Below are 25503 nucleotides of genomic sequence, written 5' to 3' on the forward strand. Positions count from 1 at the left end.
CCTAGTGCCAGGCAAGCTGTCCCGCCTGCCAGCAAGTTTGAGATTCTCTGGGCAGCAACAAAGCTGAATTATTGACTCCAAAATATTAATAACATGATTGGTATGAGGTAATCCAGGGCTACTCAGCCACTGTCACCATGACTCTGCAGTACTCAAGGATTCTTGCTCTGAAAGGCAAAACTTTTCCGCTCTTTCCTAGTTGCATGGATCATACAAGGCAGTCTATTATAGCTGGCATTAAGATCAGTTCATCTATAAGGGCTGGGGAGTCTCTCAAGAAAGCGATCCAGATTCACAGGCTTTTTATACACAAGGGCGCTCATCGCCCAGCTACCTGGCTGCTTCATCGTCTTCATATGTCCCACCACCACCTGAAACATCTGGTCCACATCCACATCTTTAAACCTAATAATGCCTTGAACATCAGGACAACTACATTTGTGTGAGCCGGGCTGACTCTAATATTGACTTGCTGATTTATAAATTTAAAACACGTATGTGGACAATAATTTATCAAAAATTGAAGGTCAGGAACCTGCAACCTTTTCAAGAAATTTCTGAAGGGGCATTGAGCATCCTGCATATATTTTTTCTGTATTCTAGGAGAAAGTAAAGTTAACACAATATATTTTCTAGTCAAAGAACTACTCTAATAAGGGATTTATCAACCCTGGGACCAACATCTCCCCCTATAAGGTTTATGAAACAGGTGTTTTGCTCTGATTCCTTATCAGATTATTAAATAAAGGGAGGGCACAGATAGAATAGGTTTAGGGCACGTACACAGGTAAGACAGGTGATTTACAGATTCAGAGCTGGTTCAGTTAAGAACCAGCCCAGGTATTTTATTATTCACGATTTTTATTATTATTATTTACAGAACAGATTTCAACTTATCCATTTACCAGCATGTCGTATTTGCCCTCTGCCTTTCTCAGTAGGGATTATCTTGTATGTACACAGATGGCTACAGAGCTCGTCTGTCTCTCATCCTCACCTAATCATTAAAGTTCAACAGAAGGTGAACACCATAATTATGAAAGAGCTGACAGAATGTTTAAAAAGCAACAATAATCAATAGCAGCAAATGTACAATCTGAGTGATTAAACCTGTGCCATTCATCACCTAACAAAATGAGAGTGAAATAAAATAGGGAAGAAACACCAGAAAGAAGTCAAATAGGAATTGGAAGCTGATTCTTCAGCATGCCAATAAAAAATAACGTCACATTCTAGAAGATTCAGGCATATTATTCTCACTGGCTGTTACACTACATTGCGGGTCATCAACTCAGAAAACCTCAGCAGTTCAGCATGTTCAAGACAGTTAATGAACAAATGGACCATACGCCTTTTTAATACCATATTCCAAAGGTCTTAAGAGGTGCTAGGGTTTCTGTCTCAAAGGATACCCTATTACAGGTGAATGTTAAGAGAGTGACATTTAAAGACAATCAATATGTATGTTAGCTGACAACAAAGAACAACATAGAAGGTTTTTGCTTCTTCACTATTTACTTGTGATTTTTGGTTTGTTTTTTTTTTCCAAAGTGCCAAATTTTCAGTAATTACCATGGAGTAGTCCTCTGGCATTCCTTGTCCAGAATTCTCCATCCAGAATACAGTACTCTCTGTTCCTGTATTTCCTGTAGCGATCAACATGTTCTTAAGACCCCTCTTCTCCAGTTCCCTGGCCACACACACTGCAGTGAGAAAGCTGGCAGGGAAATGGGGATAGTTTTGAATAGTGCCCATGCAAGAAATGCACAAATTAGAGCGGAAACTGTGCTGGTGAAGAACATTACACCATTTAAATATCTGCTTCTTCCATGGGGCTTAGTGGATGTTTTAGTTTCTGTCAACAAGGCGAGACATTGCTATGTGGCTACAAGAGCCACTGCAAAGCAATCATGGTAAAAGGCCAGTAATTTTTTGTAACCCTGGATAAACATCTTTGCCTGTATTTCATCAGGCTTAAGGGAAAGGATCAAACATTGCAAATATCCAAACAGGTGCTCACAGGTTCTTACAATGTTTTCAGATTAAATGTCTTCTCCCATGCTATTCCCATCCTGCTAACAAGGGCTGACCGGGGTCCCATGCACAGCTTACCAAGACGGGTTCTGTTACACTTTAAAATTAGAAAAGGTGTTATTAAAGTGTCAGAAATATCAGCCTTTATGGTACCCACACATCCGTAAAATACACCCTACAGCTTTTCTCATCAATATCTTTGAGTGTTCTACTGTGACTTGTGTTGCCGTTCCGTTATTGGTGTAGGGCCCTGCAGGGGTCTCAAAAGCTGGAATGCTAATATTGCCATAGGAAAAAAAAAATGCACTGGAGAAAGGTAAGGTGAGTACAGCAAGTGTCCTAGTAACTTCAGCAGAAGGTAGGCATTTCCAGCGTGTCCTGACGCTGATATATACATTTAAGTCTTTCCATTGCAGCATTTTATAACTCAAAAAAAGAAAACAGGAATCTCTAAATTGGCCAGTCTTCTGCTTTGCAATTTACAAATCCATAATAGCTAGCAGAAGAGACTACAGAAAACAAAGATGGTGCAGAGGTGGTACGTGCTAGCCTATTAAAAAAACAGAGCTCTGTCTAATGTTAAAGCAGTAAAATTGTTCTTTTGAAAAATTAACCTGTGATTGAAATATTCAACAGCATTTCTGTTTGGTGCTTCTAAACATGAAATTACAAGTTCTGCTAAGAAGCCTAGCAAAACTAACCCAAATTAACCCCAGTCTCCAGAAACAGAGAAATAATATAACACTTTGTTTTCATTGTGGTTCTTCCTAAATGGAAGAGTAGAATTTATTTATTTTTTTATTTTAAATTTGTAAATTTCAAACTGGCTTTGCTAAGATCACAGGGAAATCTGAAGTACCGAACTCATCTAAGTTACATGTCTTGGAAGGTCTGCACCTGATTCATCATTTTGTAAGCACAAAGTGAAGTACTACAAAGATCTGGAGATTTGTGATGCCCCAGAGTTTCCTCCCTGACATTCCAGTTAATGCAAAGAAGGTTAAAACTATTCCCAGTCTGTCAGTAATTAGGGGACCCCTGCCATTTATCTTTGCTTTCTCTCTTATCCATTATCCCAACACCTGTTGCCTTGTAAAATGCCACCTGATAACTTTATAAACTTCATGTGACCTTCGAGCACAGAATTTTGTGCTTCTGGAAAATGGGCTTTTTTTAATCTTTTAATGGAAATGCAGAGAGTGAGTTGATTTGTAGCAACTGCCAGGAGAATCTATCTTTGTTCTTATGAACTATTTGTTGCCACTATATCACTTGATACTAAAGCGATCATGGGCATGTATGAGAAGAACTAGTGTTTTCCGCAACCATTGGAACCACTAGGAAAGAAATCGATTATCTTTTCATTAAGGGGTGGAGCGAATAAACCCCCCCACATCTCAGGTTATGTAAATCAGATCACATCTACAGCCTTAACCCTCAATATTCCAGAACTTGTGTGACTGCACATCAGGGTCCCGTCTGCAGACCTGAAAGCCTCTTCTCTCACCGACAAACCAGCAGAGATCACCCCCTGTTCAATAGCAGGAACTAGCCCACGGAAACAGTCATGTAAAACGAAAGGACTAAATATACAACTCTGGTTTGTTAGGTGGCCACAATTCTAGATGGAGAGAGCTGCTTCAACTGTGGTATACACCTTGGTAATGAAAGCATGAGCCATTGAAAAAGAAAAGAAATATTTTTGGTGAAATAAAGAATCACAATATCTGAGTAGTTCTAAAGTTGGTAAATAACAATAATAGCCATTATCAGTTCTGTGAGTCTGGAAGTGCAGAGAACACCTCCAGCCCTCAATAATGGCATAATTAACTGGCTGTCGCTAGGCAAACATCCAGGTTATTTTTTTTTTTAAATGCTCCGAGATTGATTTTTGTTTTTCTCTTAGTGCTAAATAATAATGTGTCAATATTTTCTAATAGATTGTCTAAGAACAAAAACGGGGCACAGCCAGACCTTAGACAAGTACACTTCAGCCCTAACAATGAAGAAATGTGAAGGGGAGAGAAGAGGAAACACACAAAATTTCTGTTTGCACTTGGAATTTGGGCATCTAAAACTTTTTTTAGGTAAGACCAAGGCTAAAGAATCAGGTATTTTTCAAGCCCTATAGTTTGCACTGTGACGGTGAGGCAACCCATTTGAATGCATTTATGTAGAACGGACAGCTGGCTATGTACTGTATTTTCTGTTCCCCAGGTAATTAAAAATTACTCAGAAGTCACACCATGACTTTTATTTCTCTTCTCACTCTTAAATGAATATGGAGTCAGAATTCAAAAGCTGAAAAAATTGTGGTTCAGGAAGTCCTTAAACACTAGACCAAATGTAAGAATACTTGTGATTCAAATAAGACATATACAACGTTGAACTGAGTGTCCAAGCATACCACTTCACCCAACAACGAGAGAGAGTCCTGAATACTGGAAATGCCACGAACGCAGCTTCTGCCTCCAAGAAGTCAGTGTGTTGCTCAAAGAGAGCATGACTGGGCCTTCCATGGGAAGCTATCGTTTCCCCTCATGCGGTTTCACCGCTGAATGAAGCAAACTTCAGAAGCTAGTATCTGTTTCCCAAGGTGCTAAAACTTTCTGTCCCCCCACCCCTTTCAGCAGATCACTTGCATCTGTCAGACACTAGAGTTGTAAAGCAGCATTAAAATCTTGCAGAATGCCAGACAATTTCTTACCATAGCCAAAGGGAGAACTCCTACCAGGTCCTTCTGGCTTACGTAGATCTTGGAGATTCCTAGATCAGATGTTGAATCTCCAGGATATTCTACCTGCCATGTGATGAACTGGGTCCCAGGTAGGTCAGTTAGGTCTTCAATTTCAAAATCAATCTGCATGATTTCAGAGGAAGGACCATCCGCGCTGCAAGAAAGAAAGAAAAAGAAAGGTTCCATTCACGTGACTGATAAGCCAGCAATATAGTTGCTTTGATATTAATAAAACATTGGATTAAGGCTCTTCCAAAAAGAGGATTTGGTGGGATGATGGATTTAATAACGAATTAATCATTTGCACTTGTCTTAAGATTTCAGGGTATTTCCCATACATTCAAGTGGCTTAGTAACACTCTGTGACATGGATCACTAAGCACTGCTCCATTTTACAGGTGGAGAAACAAATCAAGGTAAAGCTAAGGCTAAAGCTACAGCCTAAAAATCCTGACTTTGAGGCTCTCCCTTTAATAAGCACGTTTTATTTCCTCCCTGTTAAAGCAACACATAAACAAATCTAAAGGGAATCACTCCTTGAAATGGGAAACCACTGCATTAAAAGTACTTTTTTCTGCTTTTTAAAAAGGGAGGCATGGAAGAGAGGTCAAAGCTCAGGAGGGGGTTCGTGAACCAGGGCAGCAGGGAGCAGAGGATTGGAAAACTTGGAATTAATTTTTGGCTATACTGCTACCTTGCTGTGAATGTCTGTCTGAAGCTCCTTTTGTCCTTTGCTAAACTAGGAATTATAGATAATTCAGCTTGTTGTGGGAGAGGAGAGTTATAAAACTGGATTATTTAATATGGGCCAATCCTGCTAGGATCCTTGAGTAAAAAACACTAGGAAAGAACAAAGAGTTACCAGATGTGATTCTCCAGGATACTCTGGCAACACTGGGGTTACTGATACCTTATCAATGCTACTTTGTCTTTACATGCTGTCCTTCCCAAGGTTACATGGTTCATGTGAGTGAATACCATAAAGCAGAAACGTAAAGAGGGAAAATTGGAAAGGGGCTCACTGGTGCAATTCCTGCAAAGCTTGTTATAAAATCAGCTACTGTATAGAAAGCAAGGCAGTGAAGTTTCTATTGAGTATCTTGGCAAGGTGAGCTCCATAGTCCAGTGGCATTTATAGAGACAAGAAAATACTCAATTTACTGTAAAGTTGTTGAGGAACGCAGAATTCCTTAGCAGTGCAGAAATCCAGGGGATATTGAGAATGACAGTGCTTCTACTTCTGAAGCACTGAAGGCTGAACAGATCTTCAGTTTGTGTGGAGGGGAAAGGAAAGAGCAGAATTTCTTTCAGTGGGATAATAGTCAAGGAGAGAAAGAATGGCACAGCACTGAAGTGTCACAAGCCACTTATGTTGGAGAGTGCAACTAGAAGACAGAGGAAACATTTCAGCAACTGATTAGAGAATTGCAGAATGTGCCCAAAACCCAGCAGGTTTTCCCAGCTGATGTGGAAAAAGAGCTAAAACTAGGCATGTTTTTTATGAAGACCAGTTATGACAACAGCCCCAGTTTGGGATTCTTCCCAAAATACTCAGAGATTTTTATCATGCTGGCTAAATCCAGTGCTTTATCCAAAGCTACTGCTTGAAGAGTTTAATCTGATCATCTCCAAGGTTTCGATTTTAATGGATGCACTGAGTTCTTGCTATCCTGGATGGAATTTAAAAGGAGCCTCTGTGTTTCCAAAATGGAACACATTGTGTTCAATTTCTCATTTCTTCATGTCAGAAAAAAAAAAAAAAAGAGCACAATTTCTAAACTAGCACTGAATGCACTCTCATTTCATGCTGATCTAGGTAGGATCAGAAAGCTGCTTTATGCAGCTGTGGCTATTGAAACTCAGTTACCTTAATTGTGTGAGCAGGAATGGGCAACGCATTGCCTACAAATACCTGGCAGTGATCCGGTTTTGTACAGTATGTTCTACCACAGTTTCTGTGTGTAAAGAACTAATTGAATCTTCATATAATGAACCTTGGTTTTGCGATTCTATTCAGGGTGCCTTTATTTATTATTGCATTGGTGTCTGCTACTACCAGTCACCAGCTTTGCAGAATTGGTGCTGTCAGCAGAGACGCGTCCTGTAACAGCAGTGAGGGACTGCTGCACAGGAGGGGACTGCAGGGCAGAACACCATGGAAAAAACAAATTATTGTCAAAAAAGGCAATCAGCTTAATCTTTTCCAGATATGTTGGGGATTAGGAGAAAAGGAGAAAAGTGGTTAGGATACAGGAAAACAAAGGAAGGAGGAAAAGATGGGGAGCGAGAAGTGGAGCATGGTCCTTATATTCTTCAACTACAGCTCCCATATGGCACATCTACAGTAGCCCCAAAATAATGGAAATATTTTCTTTTAATTTCTCCTTTAAAGCAGGTATTCTAATGAAGCATTTCTTGTAAAAAAAAAAAAAAAACCCAACACAAAAAACACAAAAACCCACTTTGCTACCAAATGCAATTTTGACAGAAATTATTTGAACTAGTTCCTCTTAGAAATACTAAACACCTCCAAATGACAAGATTACAAAGCACCGAAAAAATCAATAAGAATCTCATTACTGCTACTAAAGATGTATTAAAAAAAAAATGTGAAAGTATTGCATGACCTATGATCAGACCCAGGCTGTCAGCACCAGGTCAGGAACTTTTGTTTAATTACTTTACTCTCATCACTTACTATGATGATCCTTCCATGTGCAAGTCCCACGGATCTGTGTCCCCAGTTTACAGCCTTTCTAAGCAGTATTTAGCAACTGAAATCTTTCAATAGAGAAGTAAGGGAAAAAGTTACCCTTCAGAAAATACAGTTAAAAAATGTAAATGGAGAAATTTGGACAAATAGTATTCACTACCGGAGTTCAGTCACACAAAAATATTTGTGGCTTTTCTTTTAAAGTCAAGGCTGCTTGGTACAATAGGAATATTTCTGTTGGGTAGTCAGCCATTTCTACTTGAAGTGATGCACTGCCTAATCCTCCTCAAGGTTCGCATACGCTTTATGGTCACTGCAATGCAATAGCCTGTTGGCAGCTTGTCTGCTAACGCTAAAACCATTTTTGCTATCAAGAGTACCGAAACAGTGTTAGTTACAATATGGGAGGCTACACGATTAGAACGTTTAGGATGGACAAACCCAAAGGTTCACCACAGCAACCCAAGCTGAGCTGAAGAGTGGTCAAAGCGAAACAGTTCTTGGTGCTAATTTAAAGTCAAATCCTTTACATGGGGTTTTGCTGTTTATAGTTGAGAGTTAAACTGTAACGGAGTTCACTGTGGTGCCAATAAACCCTCCTCGTGAACAGAGCCCTGCTGAGCTGTGTGCCACGTAGACACATTTTTAAAGGGTCTCAGCCCAATCTGAAGACAAGGAAGACAAAAAAAAAAAAGAAAACTTCATTGGAATGGAGTAGTCTGATCCTTCCTCCTGTCAGCCAGGACAGCACAGACATGTTCATGCTGTATTTCTTAATCTGCCTTTTATTTCCTGTCTAACAAAAGACCAAGCAGCTCTGACAAATTAAGAACAATGGGGAACTCTGTCCTGTCTCTAGGGGAGTATTTCCTACCTCCGCAGAGCCATTCTGCACCTGCTGCTTCTGACACATGCCTGACCGAGGCAGATTTTTTTGTTTTATTATTTTTTTTTTTCCAAGACCTCTCTTCTGCCCTTTCGGCCTGAGAGTCCTTTTAAATCCGAGAGGCTGGTGTCAAGGGCCTTGGCCAATTGCTAACACCTGCGCCATCGTGTCAAGTTTCTTTAGACAAAGAAGCAGCCACTCTTCTGGGTCTCTAGGGATGGTACGTCCTGCAAGACACAATTTTCAAGAAGAGACCCTGTAAATCCAAGAATAGCCACTGGATGTTGGCAGCATTAGTCAATTCAAGTATCCCATTCCTGATTTCACTAGCTGTGGTATCGGCTTTGATCTTCATATAATGATCACAAAACAAGATTTGTTCTGAACCTACTAAAACAACCGGGCATGTAACGTTTCTTATAATACAACATATAAAGTTTTATCACTGTCTTTAGAAGGCTATAATGGACACAAGAAGCCTAAAGCCATGAATATGCTAAATAAGATGTATCATGGGAATGTTAATGAAAGAGCCTTGGGGAGAAGAGAGACAGAAGGTAATCTTTATTCTTTTCTACCTCCACACACGTACCTAGGTCTCCAGCACATCTCTTGCAGGGTATCAAAAGAGTCTGTGGCCTGAAACACTGCACAGGCCAGGCTGAGAGGTGGAACAGCAGTGCTCAGAAAAGGGAGAAATGTTTCCAGGGGTAGCTGTAAAAACTTTCTAGCATGAGAGAGGGGAGACAGCCGCGCAGCTGACCCCATGAGACCTGAGGGAGTTTGTGAAAAACGTTATCCTCATTTTACAGGAGAGAAAATTAAACTGAAAATTACTTTCCCATAAAAAGAGGGATAAGATGATTTATACATGGGCAAAGTGTATAAGACTATTTATACACACAAAGTGGTGTATAAACACTATTTCAGAAGTAAAGTGATTTAAAAATAAGTACAAATCTTTGGGTAAAAGTAAGAGAACATGCTATGTTGTCATACCAGATAAAAACACCATGCTAGCTATTTCCAGCTCTATCAGTCAGGCTGCAAAAAGGTTTTAAGGCTTGCTGTCATCTGTCCTGCCACTGCACAGAGCCAGCAGTTATGTGATAAATGTAACTTCTTCCTTGTGCGGTAGGAAATAATATAAACCAACGTGAGATGTAGAATAAAGGCATAACAAAGAGCAATGAAAACAAAACATTGCCATTTAGCAACAGAACCCCACAGTTTTCCGAAACAATTCATTTCTGATACAGTTTTTTTGAAAAGCTTTTTCTATGGCATTTTCTTCAGAATTTAAACAATTTCACTAAGAGCTGCTTTACAAACCTTTTTTGCCCATCCCTTTTAGAATTGCAAGCCATTACTCCTAATATTATCACTAAAGGGTGCTTGTTTCTTAACCAAACATGAGAAGGTCAAAGGGACTTCAAAGGACCACTAGAGAATCAGCCTTTCCTTCGGTATATTTGCTTTTTTGTACCTCCTTCCCTTCTGCTTAATAATCTCTCTCCAACCCTAGAGCTCCACTATAGCGCACAAGCCATTCACTTATGCTCCTCCATAGCAGCGTATCCCTAGCAGTGCCAGAAGTCTGTGGACTTTATCCCTTTTGCAACGCTACTGAGAGCATGCAACTGAGTATTTAGGTGTCTTCCACCTAAATAGATTTTGGGTGGGGGAAAAAAAAGAGGAAACTAGAAGAAATTAAGAAAAAAAATGGGAGCGAAAAAGAAAAATGACCTGTTACAGAAGGATGAGAGAGACAGAAAGGTAGAAAATTAACTTCCGTGAAATGTAGATAAAAGGAGAATGATAGAAAAATAAACACTGAGGCTTAGGAGCGTGTAGGTGCTTTGTGAGAAACACCTAAAAAATCCAGATGAATGGGAAACAGAGCTACTGTAGACAATAGCCAGAAAAAGAAAACACAGTTTCAAACCTCCTTCTCAGTTGAGTCAGTCTTTCCACCTATATTTAAAGTAGTCAAGAAAGAATCCTGATAATCTTTTAGTTTATCTTCACCAAGAAAAGATTGCCTGTCCAGTCTTTGCTGAATTCTTAATAAATACCCACAACTCTGGTTTCAGGAAAGATCATAATTTTATTTGTGGGGGTTAGTTTGTCTGTTTTAAGAAGCCTTTACATGAAAGTCAAACTGTTGTGGCAGGGGGACACATTTGCATTCCTCTCCGTATTTGCCAGAGAGAGATCACATCTCTTCTGCATAAACAGGTACTTGCAATGCAATAAAGTACTGCTGCTTGGCGTGTTTGATAGCATCCTAGAAATTATGTGTATGGGATGTGTAAGTAAAAAATGCAGGATCACTGACAAGGAGACTGTAACACTGACATCTGAGGAATAAAATGCACAGAATGAGAAAGGAACACTATGTGTTATGGTAGGCTAATTTATTTGGGCTTTTCTTTGGTGCTCCTCACCACACAATAAGCCATTGCTTTGGAAACGCTGGTAACTTCTTCCAGTTCAGCCAGGGGTAATTTAAAAATCCCTCTGCAAGAGATGATGATGGGTGTAAACGTCACATCCACATTTAATCTCTTTTTTATGTGTTTTTTGTGTATTTTATTTTTAACTTCAGCAATCAAAACATGCTACCTTTAGGTTTCCTCTGCAGGTCTACCCTAAAACAATGCACAGAAACGCGTCTGCTTCAGGCAAGATTTGAACTCTTCGATACAATATGGGAAGACAAAGCTGAGAAAAGCATTCCACTACCGATGTGCAATCTTTGGAAGCTTTATGTCTCCGGGTTGGGGTTCTTTTATCAGTCTCACAGGTACAAAAACCGTAAGCTAAAAACCCCTCAAAATAATCTTACAGGCAAAGAGACATTCTTTATTTTAATGAATCTGATTGTCTTTTCCTTCTGGTTTCTGAGCCAGAGCGCAATCAATGAATATTTTCCAGCTTTTTTGGAAAAGCTTTTATACAGGATAAAAATTGCAGAATTTCAGTGAACTATTTTATTCCTGCAACTAGGATTTAAGGTAAAAATCAAATATTACAAGATTTGACATTAAACATAACAAGTTAACAGCATGATATTGCCTTTCTCCAGCTGAGGAGCTGGCTCAGCTCCAGAATGTGAGCTCACCATAGCCAATGCTTCATCTCCCAAATCCACTCAGTTGGTATGAATCCAGCTGGCAAGGCTAGGGCTAGCAGGATTTCCACCCCTCCTTTGCAGGTGAAAATAAAAAGTCTGAGTTTACCCAAAAAGTTAGAATTCTATTAAAACAAAACTAAACAATACGGTGCAATACCTGCACCGTATGTTGCCAGCGAACTGGTATATAGATACCATATGCATCAGCCCCTGGTCCCAGTCTAAACAAATACCAAAAAGGAAGAAATATTTTAGGAAAGCGAGGCATGCAGCGTGGGGCTCTGACCTTCCCAAGGTCAGAGAGGGTATTCTAAAAAACCAATATCTGTAGAATCTACCCTACTGCGTTACAGCAAAGATCATTATTCACCACTGATATATCAAGATAAGGTGATATATACAGCAGTACATTAAAATTTAATTTTATTCATTGTCATCTTACTATTAAAAATTCAGCGATGGGTAGGCTGAAAAGTCATTTTTCTTCAGGAATCAGTGTATGAAGTGAACCAACTAGCAAGAAAAATCACAAAAAAAAAGAGTCTGTTAATTATTTAATAAAGTTATTAAAAAAAATTGATCCATCTCTCTGGAGCATGACATCAGCAGTGCTGGTTGAGAAATATTTGCCAAATTATTTATCTGACTTTTTTTGCTATTTTCAGGTAAATTATTCACTCTACAATTTTCCAGCTGTTGATAGCACTTTTCCCAAATAACTCAAACCGTTCAAAAGTGGATAAAAATTAGCAAACCTTTTCATATAATATAAATTTAAAGCATTATTTCCCACCAAGCCAGCATTTCAGTTCAGAAGCATCATTCTGAGCATCTCTTGACACAGTAAATCCAGTGATCATTTACCACATTACACTAGGGAATGGTAAATCAACATTGACTTTATTACATCCAGTCTAATAATCATTCAATAAATTATTCAACACAGTAGTCAGTAAACATCAAGTACTTTTGAAGTAGCCCAATCATGAAGCAACAGCAGAAAACCCGCAGTTAGTATGCAGGTGGGATTGAATTGCAGGACTAAGAAAACAGTTTTACTGACAGTACGAAGTCTAATAAAACGCTGCAGATACATTGTCAATCTGGGCTTCTCTACCTGCTGGTTTTTATTGTCCTCAGCATAAAAATAACAATAAATATAACATAACTCACATATAAGTGTGATAAAACTGCAAAAGAGGAAACCAAGCGTACAGCCACAGATGATCGTTATTAATTGGTAAAATTTCTACAGGCTCAGACTACACTGTATGAGACAACTGCAGAAAGTGATGATGGTTGTCTTAACTGGCAAAAGCAAAAAATCGGAGAAAGATAACATAATAGTCATTTTACAGATAGGAAAACCAAGTATAAAGGCCTCAATTAAATAACACTTCAGTACACGTGGAAGTGATGTGTTGACTCCATATCCTTGGTTTGCCCAGGACTGGCAGCGCTATAGGAATTTGACTCTTACATCATGACCCCAGACCTAAGCCTTTAGATCGATACCAGTCTTGAGCGTTCCTAAAAAAAGCCTTAGATATTTCATTCACATTACAATTTCCCAGACTGTTAACACCGTCACTATCACTGTCTCCTGAAAATGAAAGAAACCTTTTGCTGAACGGGAGGAGTCGCACAAACATAACGCTGATCGGCAGGGAATGAGACCCAGTATTTTCATACTAAAAAATTACAGGGCCAGAGCTGCAAATATTTGCTATTGAGTAATCCCAGGTTACTAAATCATGACATCAAGCACTGTGCTCAGTACACTACCCTGCAGCAAAATTCCTTCCTCATCCTATGAATATTCATCCACCTAAAAACCCTTATATACATGAACAGCAAATTTATACTTGTGCATAAATATATGTGGGATTAGACTTGTTGAATTCAGGTTAAGTCTTTTTTAGTAATTATTTATCCCTGAAAGGCAATCATATCGACCAAGTTATCTGCATATGTGCTATGCAAGAAAGCTTCCCTTGAGTTCAAGAATTTTGTTTAACAAAGGCAACAGGGCTTTGTTCCCATGATGACCACACACAAGCCCGAGGGAAGTCCTTGGCTCTTATGGATGCATGTGCCCATGCAGGAGGCATATGCTGTGCCTGAGACCTAGCTCAACACTCTGTTGCACAGCTAGCCCAATTACTGTTAGGCAAAATTGAGTTGAACAAAGAGATAACCCAGTCATTGGCCCTGATCCTGCGAGATCCACCCCCGTGCAAAAGGGAACACGCAGAATATGTATAAACAGTCTTAATTCTGTCTTCTACAGAGTGCCTATCACAGGGTCTACAACAATATTTTCCAGGCCGTGATCATAGTCCCGGGTAGAAGCAATCAAAGGGGCTATGAGGTGCTGAAGAGTAAAAATTTTACTCCCCTAACTCCACCTGTTTTTTCCTTTCACGATTGCATGCTCTTGCTCATCTTCTGAAATACACACCTAATAAATCTCTTATATAAACTTATCATGGCTGCCATTGATACAGTGCTTATTTTTATTTTTCTAGCAAATGTAATACATTTAAAAGGTTCAAGCAAGGAATCGCCAGCCTGAACATGTTGAGAAACTGGTCTAAAAGGTACTCCTAGAGTGAGTCTTCCCGAGAAATGATACTTTACCAGGCTAAATTACTATTTTCGCATTCACATCAAAGATGCAGCATTTTGCTGCTTTATGATCCATGCTTCAGACATCAGCCACTCTCCTTGATGCCCACCTTGGTCATTTAACTTTGGAATCCAAAATGATTTTAAAATTATCTCCCCTCCCCACTTTTTTAAAATTTAATTGTAGTCTTAAATCCAGAGCGGAAGATCCAGTATTGTAGCACGTAGCTCCATTCATGTCCCCAAAGTGAGATCTATAACATACCTTTTTTATGCCTTGCTTATTAGTGTCCACCCTGGTTCAACAAATGCAATTATATATAAAAGCAGCATTACATTTCACAAGACTCAAGGCCTCAATATATTTCAAAATTAGTGGCTTCTTTGGAGAGATCTGCCAAGGCATATCCAATATATGAGATTAGTATCCTCAACTATATGAACTTCCTCTGCTGTGAACAATTCAGCAAGTATTTCTGCTGAACTCGTACATCTTCCAAAAGTGCGAAGTTCTTTTCAACTAAAGAAAAAATTATGTTTTCTTTACCCAAATGTTCAGTATCTGCCAAGTCTAGAATTAAAAAAGAAATGCTTTCCAGCTTCCTTAATATTAAAATGAAAGAAGCCTCCAGAATCTCTTTTCTTTTTTTTAAGCAATAACATGAAAAATAAACTGAAGAGTGAATATATACATTGCTTACCCTCCCCCTACCCCACCCCCCAGCTTTTTGAAAGAGCTGTAGGCTGAAATACATTTTTAAACTACAGAATTATAGGGCAATCTTGGTTGGAAGGGACTTCTGTAAGCCATCTGGCCTAACACCTTTCTCAAAGCAGGGCCAATTTCAGTGTTGGATTAAGTTTGAATGGTTTAAGTTTTCTCACATGGTTTTCCAAAGAGGCATATTATTTAGAATCCTTTTTGTGATCTTATGGAAATGCTGGGATAGCCTGAGCGCTTAGACCTGCACTTCATACACTAACACCCATGCGTAAGGGCCACAGGCAGGCATAAGAACCAAGTCTTCTCTCCCATCAGCTCTTAAAGATTTGAAACTTGGCCATGACCAAGTAACTAGAAGTCATCTTGATGTCTGTTAGGCTTCTGTTCTCTTCCACCACAAGTGATTTTACAAACTATTCCGTCCAAGTTTAATTGAAAGACAGTGTTAATATGTAATGACAAGAAAGCTCCTTTCACAAACAAATTCTTATGGTGAAAATAATGGATCTGGAGGCACACTAAGAAAGGTGATATCAAGAGACTACATTTACTAAAACCTGACAATTAAATAACACCATGTTCTGCCAGGCTATTTCCAAGACTGTCTGTCCTACAGCAAAACAGTATCTGATCACCAGCACTAAATGGAAAACTGCCACCTCTGCTTTTCATCCATTCACCTTCACAATCCCATTTGCTAGCTGCGCAGCACGTGTGAGCTTCAGCACAACCAGGCTCCTTAAAACGCAGCATCTATTTCATCAATGTCATTAGTATCTGCTGTACTATAAGGGGAAACGAGACCCTAAGGAAAAAAAGCATACACTACAGGAAAGGGCCTAAAGACCTGATTGATAATATAAATATTAAAATTTTAGTAATATATATAACTATTTTGGGAATTATATGGACATACAGAAAGCCATGTTGTTCTCTACCAATGTGTATGCATATGCAAATATCGATCTCTGTTTTGTATATTATACATGTTAAAGTTGGCAATATGGAACAGATATCTCTGGGCATTCACGGCAGTTTACATTTGTTTTGCTTTATCAACATATTTCAACCTTGACCTGGTAGGCTAAGAGGTACACTCATTAAAATACTTTGGCTGTAACGATCAAGATACAGTACCCCTTCCCTCCTCCAGCTATGGCACAGTTTTAGTATTTGAGCAGATGTTTCCCCTCTGTACACCTTGGGATAACCTGATAGCCATGATGAAATCATACAGACAGGATGATGATACAGGTCTGCAGTTGAGTCCTAGGCCCTGTCAAATCAAATCATAGTTTTTGATGTACTTGTGACATTAAAAATTGTGTGAGTTCAAAAGCTCACAGAACTCATGTTCTCATTAGCATGAACTGTTCCACTAAGTCAAGCGGTGTCATCATTTTGGGTCTCATTGCATCCAGTGTTGACGCACCTGACTTTTCACCACCAAGCCTGAGGCTGAGGTGCACCTGAGCTCAGAAGGATTGGTGAGATGTAAGGGGAGATGTATGTCCTGGCAATCCTTGGATACTCTCTGAGGAATTACAATAAAGAAAATAGTAAGGGCAAGTTATGATTGTGGCTATTATGCTGCAGACAATTATCCAACAGAAGGTGTACTGAGACCAGCAAACTATCCCAGGCTAGATAATAGTGTAGATAACAGCAACAATTTGCACTAATTTATGCAGGTACACTCAGTCACCATCCTTTGGTGAGGTCTACCTTTCCTATCTGACCATCAGCAACCGCTTATCAAGCAATCTTAATCTTATTTATGCAAATGGTCCAGGAGCTGCTAAAGCAAACACAAAGACCAACTGTCCATACGAAAGCTATGATCATTCATTCTAGATGAAAAAATTTCAGCATGGGAAGGAAGGCAGAGCTGCATTTATGTGCTGGTCTGGACAGGAAGAGACCTCAGTCCATACGGACAGTTCAACTCTACTGCAACCACCACATCATACAGTCTATTCCTAAACTTATCAAGCTCCATTTTAAAAGCACTTAGGGATTTTAAATCCCTATTTCCCTGAAAGGCTCTTCCAGAACCTGATTATTCTAATGGTTGAAGCAGTCAGAGGAGCCACCCTGGCTGGAACTGAAGCCTTCTATGAGCCATTGCTCAGAGCAGCCGGACCACAGCACGCTCCAGACATTGAAATGGATAGTATGGCCAAATGCAACTCCACTTCCTACAACAAGCGCTCATAGCAAAACATTAAATAACTCTGCAGACCTTCTGGAAACATGTAATGGCTGATAATAGCTCCCTCATTCAAAATAATTCCTTCCACATTTCTGTGCCCTCAAATCACCTCCAGCCAAACAACTCCTTCCGTTACCCCAATATAGCTGTAAACAAAAGAATTACATTTCTGCAGATAAACTTCAGTGGACTTTAAATATTCACTGACCTAAGTAGGCAGGCTCGGAGATGGTAGGTTCTCACTACCTTATCTCAATACAGTCTGTCAGAATGCGACTACAGCTGTTTGCCATTTCCAAAAGTAAAGTACTCTTTCAGTAAAAATAATAATACAATCAAATTAATCACTAGAAAACTGGAGGAGAGAGAAAAACAGACACGGCACGAATTAGGGAAATGCTTCATGAAATACTAAGCAAATGTGCCAGTGCGAATAAGAAATATCGCCTAACGAGAGTGGGGATCTCACGCCATCAGCTTATGCGATGGACACATCACATCACATAAGCTTCCTTGCTATTTGGCAAACTTTCATCTAATGTAATTTGGGCTTTAAAGCCACTTTTATTGATATGTTAGCAGATACTAATCTTGGATCTTAAAAGAAGATACTGTGGACAACAACCACCAACTCCAGAGGCTGAACAGCAGCAGCACAAATTGCACTGCTTCTACTTGTAAGAATCTCAGGACCGTACTTAGAAATCTTTATAACTGACAGTGGAAAGATGTACATCTAGCCCTTTAAAAAGACGTACCGATTTTATTGAACTGGAGGCAAGGGAAGAGAGACCCTAATTATTATAATTATGAATTAAGTAATGCTAGTAATCATTAATAGTTTCAACAGGTTCATAAATCATTCACATAACGGGGAAAAGCAGTACGTGAAGATCAATTTCTACTCAGAGGCGTTGCAAAATTTGCCACACTTATCGAAATTTGTGAATCAGATTTCCCTTCACGAATAGCAGAGCTTCACAAGAAGACAACGATGAGATCAGAAAAGCTGTGTATCAAAACACAAGTAGGATTTCATTTCATGGCAGACACCTAAATATTAGATTGCTTGAATTATTGACTCTTCTTTGTTTTTTACTGCTACTGCACTATAGTTTCATAGTCCAATTCTGAGTCTTTAATGTCTTAATTAAATGTAAACTCTCTTTCTTTGCAAGGCTAACAAGAAACCATAGCAAATATACACACTACTCTTCTTTCACTGCAATGGAAAGCCCTTAAGGGTGTACTAACTGGAACACACAATCACCAAGAAATGTAGCCTTAAAATATCTCCTCCAAGCAAGATGGAAAATTCGAATAGGCCACATACTCCAAACCTCCTAACTAGCATGATTCTTGGAATATGTGCGGAGAAATCCAACAGGAGGCTGTTGTGAGTAATAAAAGCAACCAAATGACACGAAGAATTAAAACAGCACTGCCAAAATTATCACCTCAGTCTATGAATATAAACAGATTTTTAGGCATGGTTTTCCCTTTGCTTTGCTCAAGCTGCTTGACTTTAGTTATGCTTTCACTGCACAGCAGGATAAGGTACAAATAAGAGCCACAAAAATTGAAGGAAATGGACAAGTTTTTCTAAAAACAGTAGAAGAAATAATCTGCCAGATTTTCAGAGGGCCTGAATGTGCAATACTTGAAGTAACGTCAAGAAGAGCAGAAGGTAGGTTGGTGATTTTCTGAAAAAAATCAGTAGGTGAGGTTTAAAAGGCAGGAGAAACAGAAAGTGCTAACTTTCCACAAATATTTCAAGGATTTAAGCGTCAAGGAGAAAAAATTGCTAGAGCAGGTAGGCAGGAGAGTATAATTAGAAACAACAGGAAATATGGACCAAATTCAAAGCAAAAGGACAGTGGAAGGGTCTCAAAAGGAAATGGCAGACACAATAACTGGAAAGGTTTAAAATTAGATAGGATAAAATGCTTAGAAAGAATTTTTTTTTGCAGTGGCAGATATGGCTGGGGAAAAACTTTTTTTTTTTTTTATGGCAGATATGGCTGGAAAAAGCCCTTTTCATTTTTTGCCTAGGTGCTTAATAAAGAAAGGATTATGCAATCAGTGTATCTGTGTGTCTGTCATTCCCTCCAGTAACATTAGACTAATTTGAACAAAACTAGGCAGAAGGATAGAGGTTAAGAATTATTAAGCTTTCTGGAAGCAGGCAGACAGCAGAAGAGAAGAGACCAAGTGATTAACCCCTCTGACAGAAAGGATGCAGTACACTCCCTAAGAATCCATGTACGCACTTAGTCCTAAGAAGCAAATACGTAGAAACCAGGCTTTTATCTTTTGGCTGCTCACTGAAATATGCCTTAACTTTTATGGCTCCTTGATTTTCTTTAAAGTTCCAGTTCAGAAGTTGACCCCTGCTCAGCAAACCACTGAAGCAAGCTCTTTCAGTCTTCTGGGACTCAATCTCATTTTGTAAGTTAAGCATATGTGTAAGTACTCTGCTAAATAGGAATGAATTTAAATACTCTGCTGAGCTAGGCTCTCATTTATCAGCAAAATCACCGGTTCAACTCAGTAAATTCACCAAATTATATGTGGAGAGAATTACTCCCGACCCTTGTTCAATGCTGCATGAAAATGACCCCTGTAGGAATACAGAACCCTTGAAACAGGTCTCCCACATAATTAAGAGCATGACCTACGCTTTTGCTCCCAGACATCCTGACTATAGAAGGAAAGCAGTAAACCAAAGCTCATAAAGTTATCATGAACAAATAAGTCTTCCTCTCACTACTAAGCTTCTCGGCGTAGAGTACACTTGGTATATGATGGGTTGCTTACTATCATTAGCACAGCTAACGTAAATTTAAAAGACAATATGATTATTTTCTATATCACAGCATCCTAGGACACACAATGAATAGCAGTAACTCTGAAACTTAAGGAAGGGAAAAGAATCAAGTCTTTTTCATAGTAAAACCATGCAGTAACATGAATGAATCATATTTTTCTTTGACAATTCCAAAAGAAAAAGAGCTACCAAATATGTCTCTATCTCTTATTTCCATATTTAATAATTTAGAACTCTTACTCTTTGTTCACAAAAGCAGCATCGTGTTCTGCAAACTTTGTGGAGATGTAAAACAAGAAGCAACAAATTCATATCTAAATCTCTGGTGCACGCTTTACCAATGCTAAGGAACAAAACAGTCTCAAATATGAAACAGTCAAGGATTGACGCCAAAGTTTTTACATAAATGTGAGAAGTGGGCAGATGAATTGTGCGGAGAAAAGATGAAGTAAAAACAACTTGGAAGCCATTTGTGTAAGAAAGGGAAATGAAGAGGATTAAAGCAGTTAGCGGTTCCATAGCAGATATTTCTCCCATAGGTATGAAAATAGTGACATTTCCATCAGTATTGACGAGTGTAAATTAAAGTGTGCATCTATTTTCAGAAAGTTGTATGTTGAAAACATGCTGATCCTTTGCTCTTCTCATCTATCTCATAAAATACAGCCAAATTCATAGCTGATGGAAAGAGAAACTTCCACTTATCCTATACCACTGCTGAAGTTCCAGGTGAAAATCACTATCAGAATGGGACTGAATTAAGTGCATCCCATGGCAGTGGGTTCCTTCCTTCCATCCCCAAGCAGGGATACAACAGGAGCAGCCACAGAGTCATGCAATATTGCTGCTGACATAAAGCACTGAACTGAGAACACAGGAGACGCCTGGCTCCGTCACTCCTCTGGTGACTGACCCTGTGCAAGCTACTTCACCACTCTTTGCTATAGTTTTCTGACATTCTGAATACGATTCAGGGCTTTGAGATTTGCCAGTGAAAATTCTTCATAACAGGCCAGAAAGAAGAGTTCAGGGCTAAATTAGGATTTTCAGAAGAACAAATCTTGGCCATTGAGCTGCTACAAAAGTAGAACCTCATCCTTTTACATCAATAGATTAGACTTGTTTGCAGTACCTCCATCAGAGCAGAATACCCTGAAGAATGGCCAGTTTTTCTATATCACACCTTCCTAGTCTCCATGAGCTGCAAAGGCCATGGTAGTCCATAAAAGAAGAGTTAGATTTCAAAAACTGACTTCTTTTCTAGCTAGATTATTCCACTCCATTGCATTCGAATGTGTAATATGTCACGGGAAAAATGGCCTTCTTGTCAGTATCCATCAGAGCGGAATACCCTGAAGAATGGCCAGTTTTTCTATATCACACCTTCCTAGTCTCCATGAGCTGCAAAGGCCATGGTAGTCCATAAAAGAAGAGTTAGATTTCAAAAACTGACTTCTTTTCTAGCTAGATTATTCCACTCCATTGCATTCGAATGTGTAATATGTCACGGGAAAAATGGCCTTCTTGTCAGTCTTTAAAATAAAGATATTAAGTCCTCCATTAGTTTGTTTTGAAGCCCTTCAAATCTGTTTAGGTGGCAATTCTGGTCTTCAACAATACAGTGGAGTTCCACAAGATTCAGCAGGGGAAGAGAAACGATGAAAAATAAAAGCAGTAGCTGATGACGCAGTTTTCTAAATGACCGGAGATCTAAGTTGTCTATTTAAAGAAGAAAAGTTCAGTGGCACATCATTTTATAACTAGATTAGGTTAGTAGCACTAACTTACAGTATCAGCTACACCAGCTCCCCCTAAAACTACAACAGAGAGAATTTTTAGCTGTGCTTCGCATTCCTAGACAATACAAAGCCCCCAGTGCCGTGAATGCTCCTGGCTTTATGAAGATACATATCATTTTCATCCGGCTGAACCAACCCCAGAGAGGAGCCTGTGCCAATTTGACATCCTTTCCTTCCTTCAGTTAGCATACATCGCTCACGGAGGCATGCCATAATACACAGTGACACACTCAGAACAGACAGAGCAGAAGAAAGCTTTCAAGGCATTTCAGCTCTTCTTTACGAAACATAAATACAGGACACTGAATTCAATTGCAGCACAGTTTCCAACGTTTGACAATACAATCCACTCTCTGCAACTGAAATATTTATTCAGGCACAATTACCATATAAGATTAATATTTAAATCAAGGGTAATTTGTTTTCATTATTACTCTTATTTCTTTTTAAACAACAGTTAGGATTATAAACTGAATTAGATGATTTATTCTTAAAGTGGATCTTTAACATTCTGCGTTTATTAATACCAGTCTGAAATGCTCAGCCATCGATCAAACTCTCTATTTTCCAGAGTGATGGCTTGAAAAAAACCCTAGCCCCTGAGCTCTGGATTTTACAGCCATTACTGTCAATTATACACCCCACTGTGGGAGCAAAGGAAATCTTCATGCATGCCAGCTGCAGCCTTATCCCTGAATTTTGCAGAGGCGATTGTTATTTCAAACACTGAAGGGGGGGGCGCGGGGAGAGAAAGAGAGAAACAAACAAAGTTAGCCATAATGCAGGCAACTGAGATTTGACCCATATGTTTGGAGACCTTGACATATGAGTTTGAAATTTTTTTTAGAGAATACGTTTTGATAGTTGTAATAACAACCATAACACTGAGGTCTCTCTAGTCTTTCATGCAGAGGTTTAAAGTATTTTATGAAGATGCACGTATAGCAGTAAGCATTTCACACGTTACAAAAACTAGAAAACACAGAAATGCAGTGACTTGAGCAAGATAATACTTGGGACCTCTGCAGCCTGCGGTGGAGCACGGTGCAGCACACAGACCCCTGAGCTGCTGGTGACCGTCTGTCTCCAAGGGTGGAAGCAGCACAGGCACGCGAGAGCATCCCTGCCTGGCACCTCACTAGCACCGCTGTGTTACTTTGGAGAGAGAAGTTAGTAGCTCCGCAAGGTGCTCTGGTGATCTATCAGCTTGACTGCTGCTAGCCGGCACAGCAATCCATTCGATGGAATAGAGGTGCCAGAGCAGATTACTAGAAAAGGTAGGAAAAGAGGTAAACCCCAGTCCCTGGCTGAAATAAATGGGAGTTTTATCATTTCAATGAGGATGCGGTTTCCACTGTAATAGTCTTGACTCCCTGGACTATTGTCATATCCGTCAGACCACGCCGCAGTGGCTTTCAGGACGAAGTCTGAACTCACTGTCACCCTAAAGAAAAGCAAGTCTCACGCTCTGTGATTCCATCCCAGTTCTTCGTGTTCTGACCCAATATTCTTGGGTCATTTCCAGACATAAAATACACATCATCACAATTCCACGTATCTCCTCCCTTCATCTTCTCTCCTTATACCTCTCTGTTAATTAACTATTAATTTGCATCACTTCAAACAAGCAAATACAATTTTGCAAGTTTGCCTGCCTGCTTTAGGTGAGGAAGGGGCCCACTGGAGATCAGTGGAGATATTCTGGCACAAATCTGAATAAAGCTATAATGACTTATACCTAAGACCATCCTTTCCCTTGCCACTAACTCTTCTCTCCTTTCCAGCTGCCTTTTCTACTGGAAGGCTTTTCTAAGATTATGCAGCAAATTTTTGTTCAAGTGGAAGAACAGATAATCAGAAACCTCCTTGGAGCTCCTGAACTCCGTCAGGTTTGTGCTAAGTCCAGTCAGCCCTTCCAAATGCTGCAGGGCTCACTGCAGGTGCTGGGAAACAATGTGAAGGGCAAAACTATCAGCTGGACTCTTCATTCTAGAGCCTTAGATGATCAAAGTATCTCAACGACTGGGTCAACATGACAATCTCTGACACGACTTACCTCTAATTATCTACTGAAAGTAGAATAGATACAGCTTGAAAGACTGAAAAAAGAAAAGCAGAAATTAATACTGCAGGCTGGCTATTAAGGTACTCAGCTGTTATCTCATGTCTCCTGATCTCCTGGTTTGTGTACTGACATAATGATGTTTCTTTCCAATTCCACAAAACAATTTCAGAAAAGGCCCCTTATGCCACCTGAGCGTAGAACAGGAATTGTCTCTAGCTTTAAAAATTTCTATAGAATGCATAAACCCGCCTTGTTCTTCATTACTACTTGCAATAGTTGACATCAGATCTGGACTGAAACCAGGAGAAAATCAAGTTTCACTCTATTTCTATGAAGAACTCAGGTGGCCCAGAGTCTGTCGATTTTTCCGTGCTTGTGGATGGATCTCTCATCTATCAAGATGCAAAGCCTCTTAATTTCCACTGAAATCTACAACTGAAGCGTACTTAACACAGCAGACAAATAAGACTTTTTTAAAAGCTTAGATTTTAAGCAAGTCCTCCTACAAACACACTAGCATCAAAGACTTCAGGCTATGAGTTGTATGTATAGCTTACAGATCAACATGCAGGATACTGCTACTGTATAATATCTACACTCCCATTCAAGGTGCAATTGAGAGTGTATCTACTAACAGCTCATAAAACGAGCAGATACCTTTTCTCCAAATAAGAGGTGGAAAAATCTCCTCTATCCACTCGGCTCAATTCTAAATACCACAGTCAGCACTGAGTGAACAGTACATTAGGAATGAGACTGACCTGCTGAGGTGGCACCACGACTTGAAAGGATTAAATTCTCTTTCACAGAGAGAACGCGTGACACTGTGCGCAGGACAGGCAGATGGGAACTCGACTTCCTTTACACCCTCTGCTGATGATGTTAAGAACCCCGTTTGGGAACTTCCACAAGCTACAAGCGCATAGTGTAGAAAAGTTAGTGAAAACAGACAAGAAAATCCCTTTGTGGCTTAAGCAACTGTCTTCTGCTAGCTTCTGCTGAAAAAAGCACGCACATAGCTTAAAGAAAAATAAAAAATAAAAGCCAGATAAAGGCACACCAAGTTATACTTAGGCAAGACTTGACTTTAAATGGACATAAATAGATTACACTAATTAAATAAATGTTGTTTTGATATTTTGACAGAGTGGAATATTAAAAGAAGGAAAAAGAAACATGGTGATGATTAGAAGTCCATAATGCAGCAGAAAATGCTCGTATTTGGTCACAGATTTTAACCAAAGAAGATACCAGCTCCAGCAGGGTTCAACTGCTGTTGTATTCAGCATCAGAAATACATAAAAAGGAGGTCAAAATACAGTACATGAGCTGACTGGCTTGCTGAGTATTAGAACCTTCAGAGGGCAACTTTACAACCTTTGACACTTTGAATTTTGAAGAGCAATTTGCTTCAATTTGAGTCTAGTGCAGAGAGAGATGAGAGAAATTGTTAAACGAGTGTTATGCAACTACTACTTATCTATATGTGAAAAAAGGAAATAAGACAGTGTTAGGAGACCTGAACATTTAGATCAAGATATTGTTTTAAAATGTTTTAATGAAACATTGTAAGAGTCACCATAATCATTACAGTATTTTCAACTTGTATCTGTTTCTTTTAATTTCTAGCATGAACGTAGGACGTGTTTTCAGACCCTCTTTTATGCTGGGATCACCCTGTCCGCCAGAGGTTAGTTCCTGCCCCAAGCCTTCCAGCTGGCTGTGCCCCCCCCCCCCCCCAC

At 39.4% G+C, this 25503-nt stretch overlaps 1 protein-coding gene across 1 annotated transcript in view; it reads right to left on the reverse strand.

Annotated features, from left to right (window-relative positions):
- The window catches only part of TMEM132D (transmembrane protein 132D), a 265283-nt gene that overhangs the window by 92638 nt on the left and 147142 nt on the right, over positions 1–25503 (reverse strand). Inside the window, exon 4 of the mRNA XM_009274370.1 lies at positions 4742–4925. Within this exon, the coding sequence (XP_009272645.1) occupies positions 4742–4925 (184 nt within the window). The remainder of the gene's footprint in view (positions 1–4741; positions 4926–25503) is intronic.

The sequence above is a fragment of the Aptenodytes forsteri genome, unplaced genomic scaffold (assembly GCF_000699145.1).
Source record: "Aptenodytes forsteri isolate BGI_AS27 unplaced genomic scaffold, ASM69914v1 Scaffold79, whole genome shotgun sequence".
Taxonomy (NCBI): domain Eukaryota; kingdom Metazoa; phylum Chordata; class Aves; order Sphenisciformes; family Spheniscidae; genus Aptenodytes; species Aptenodytes forsteri.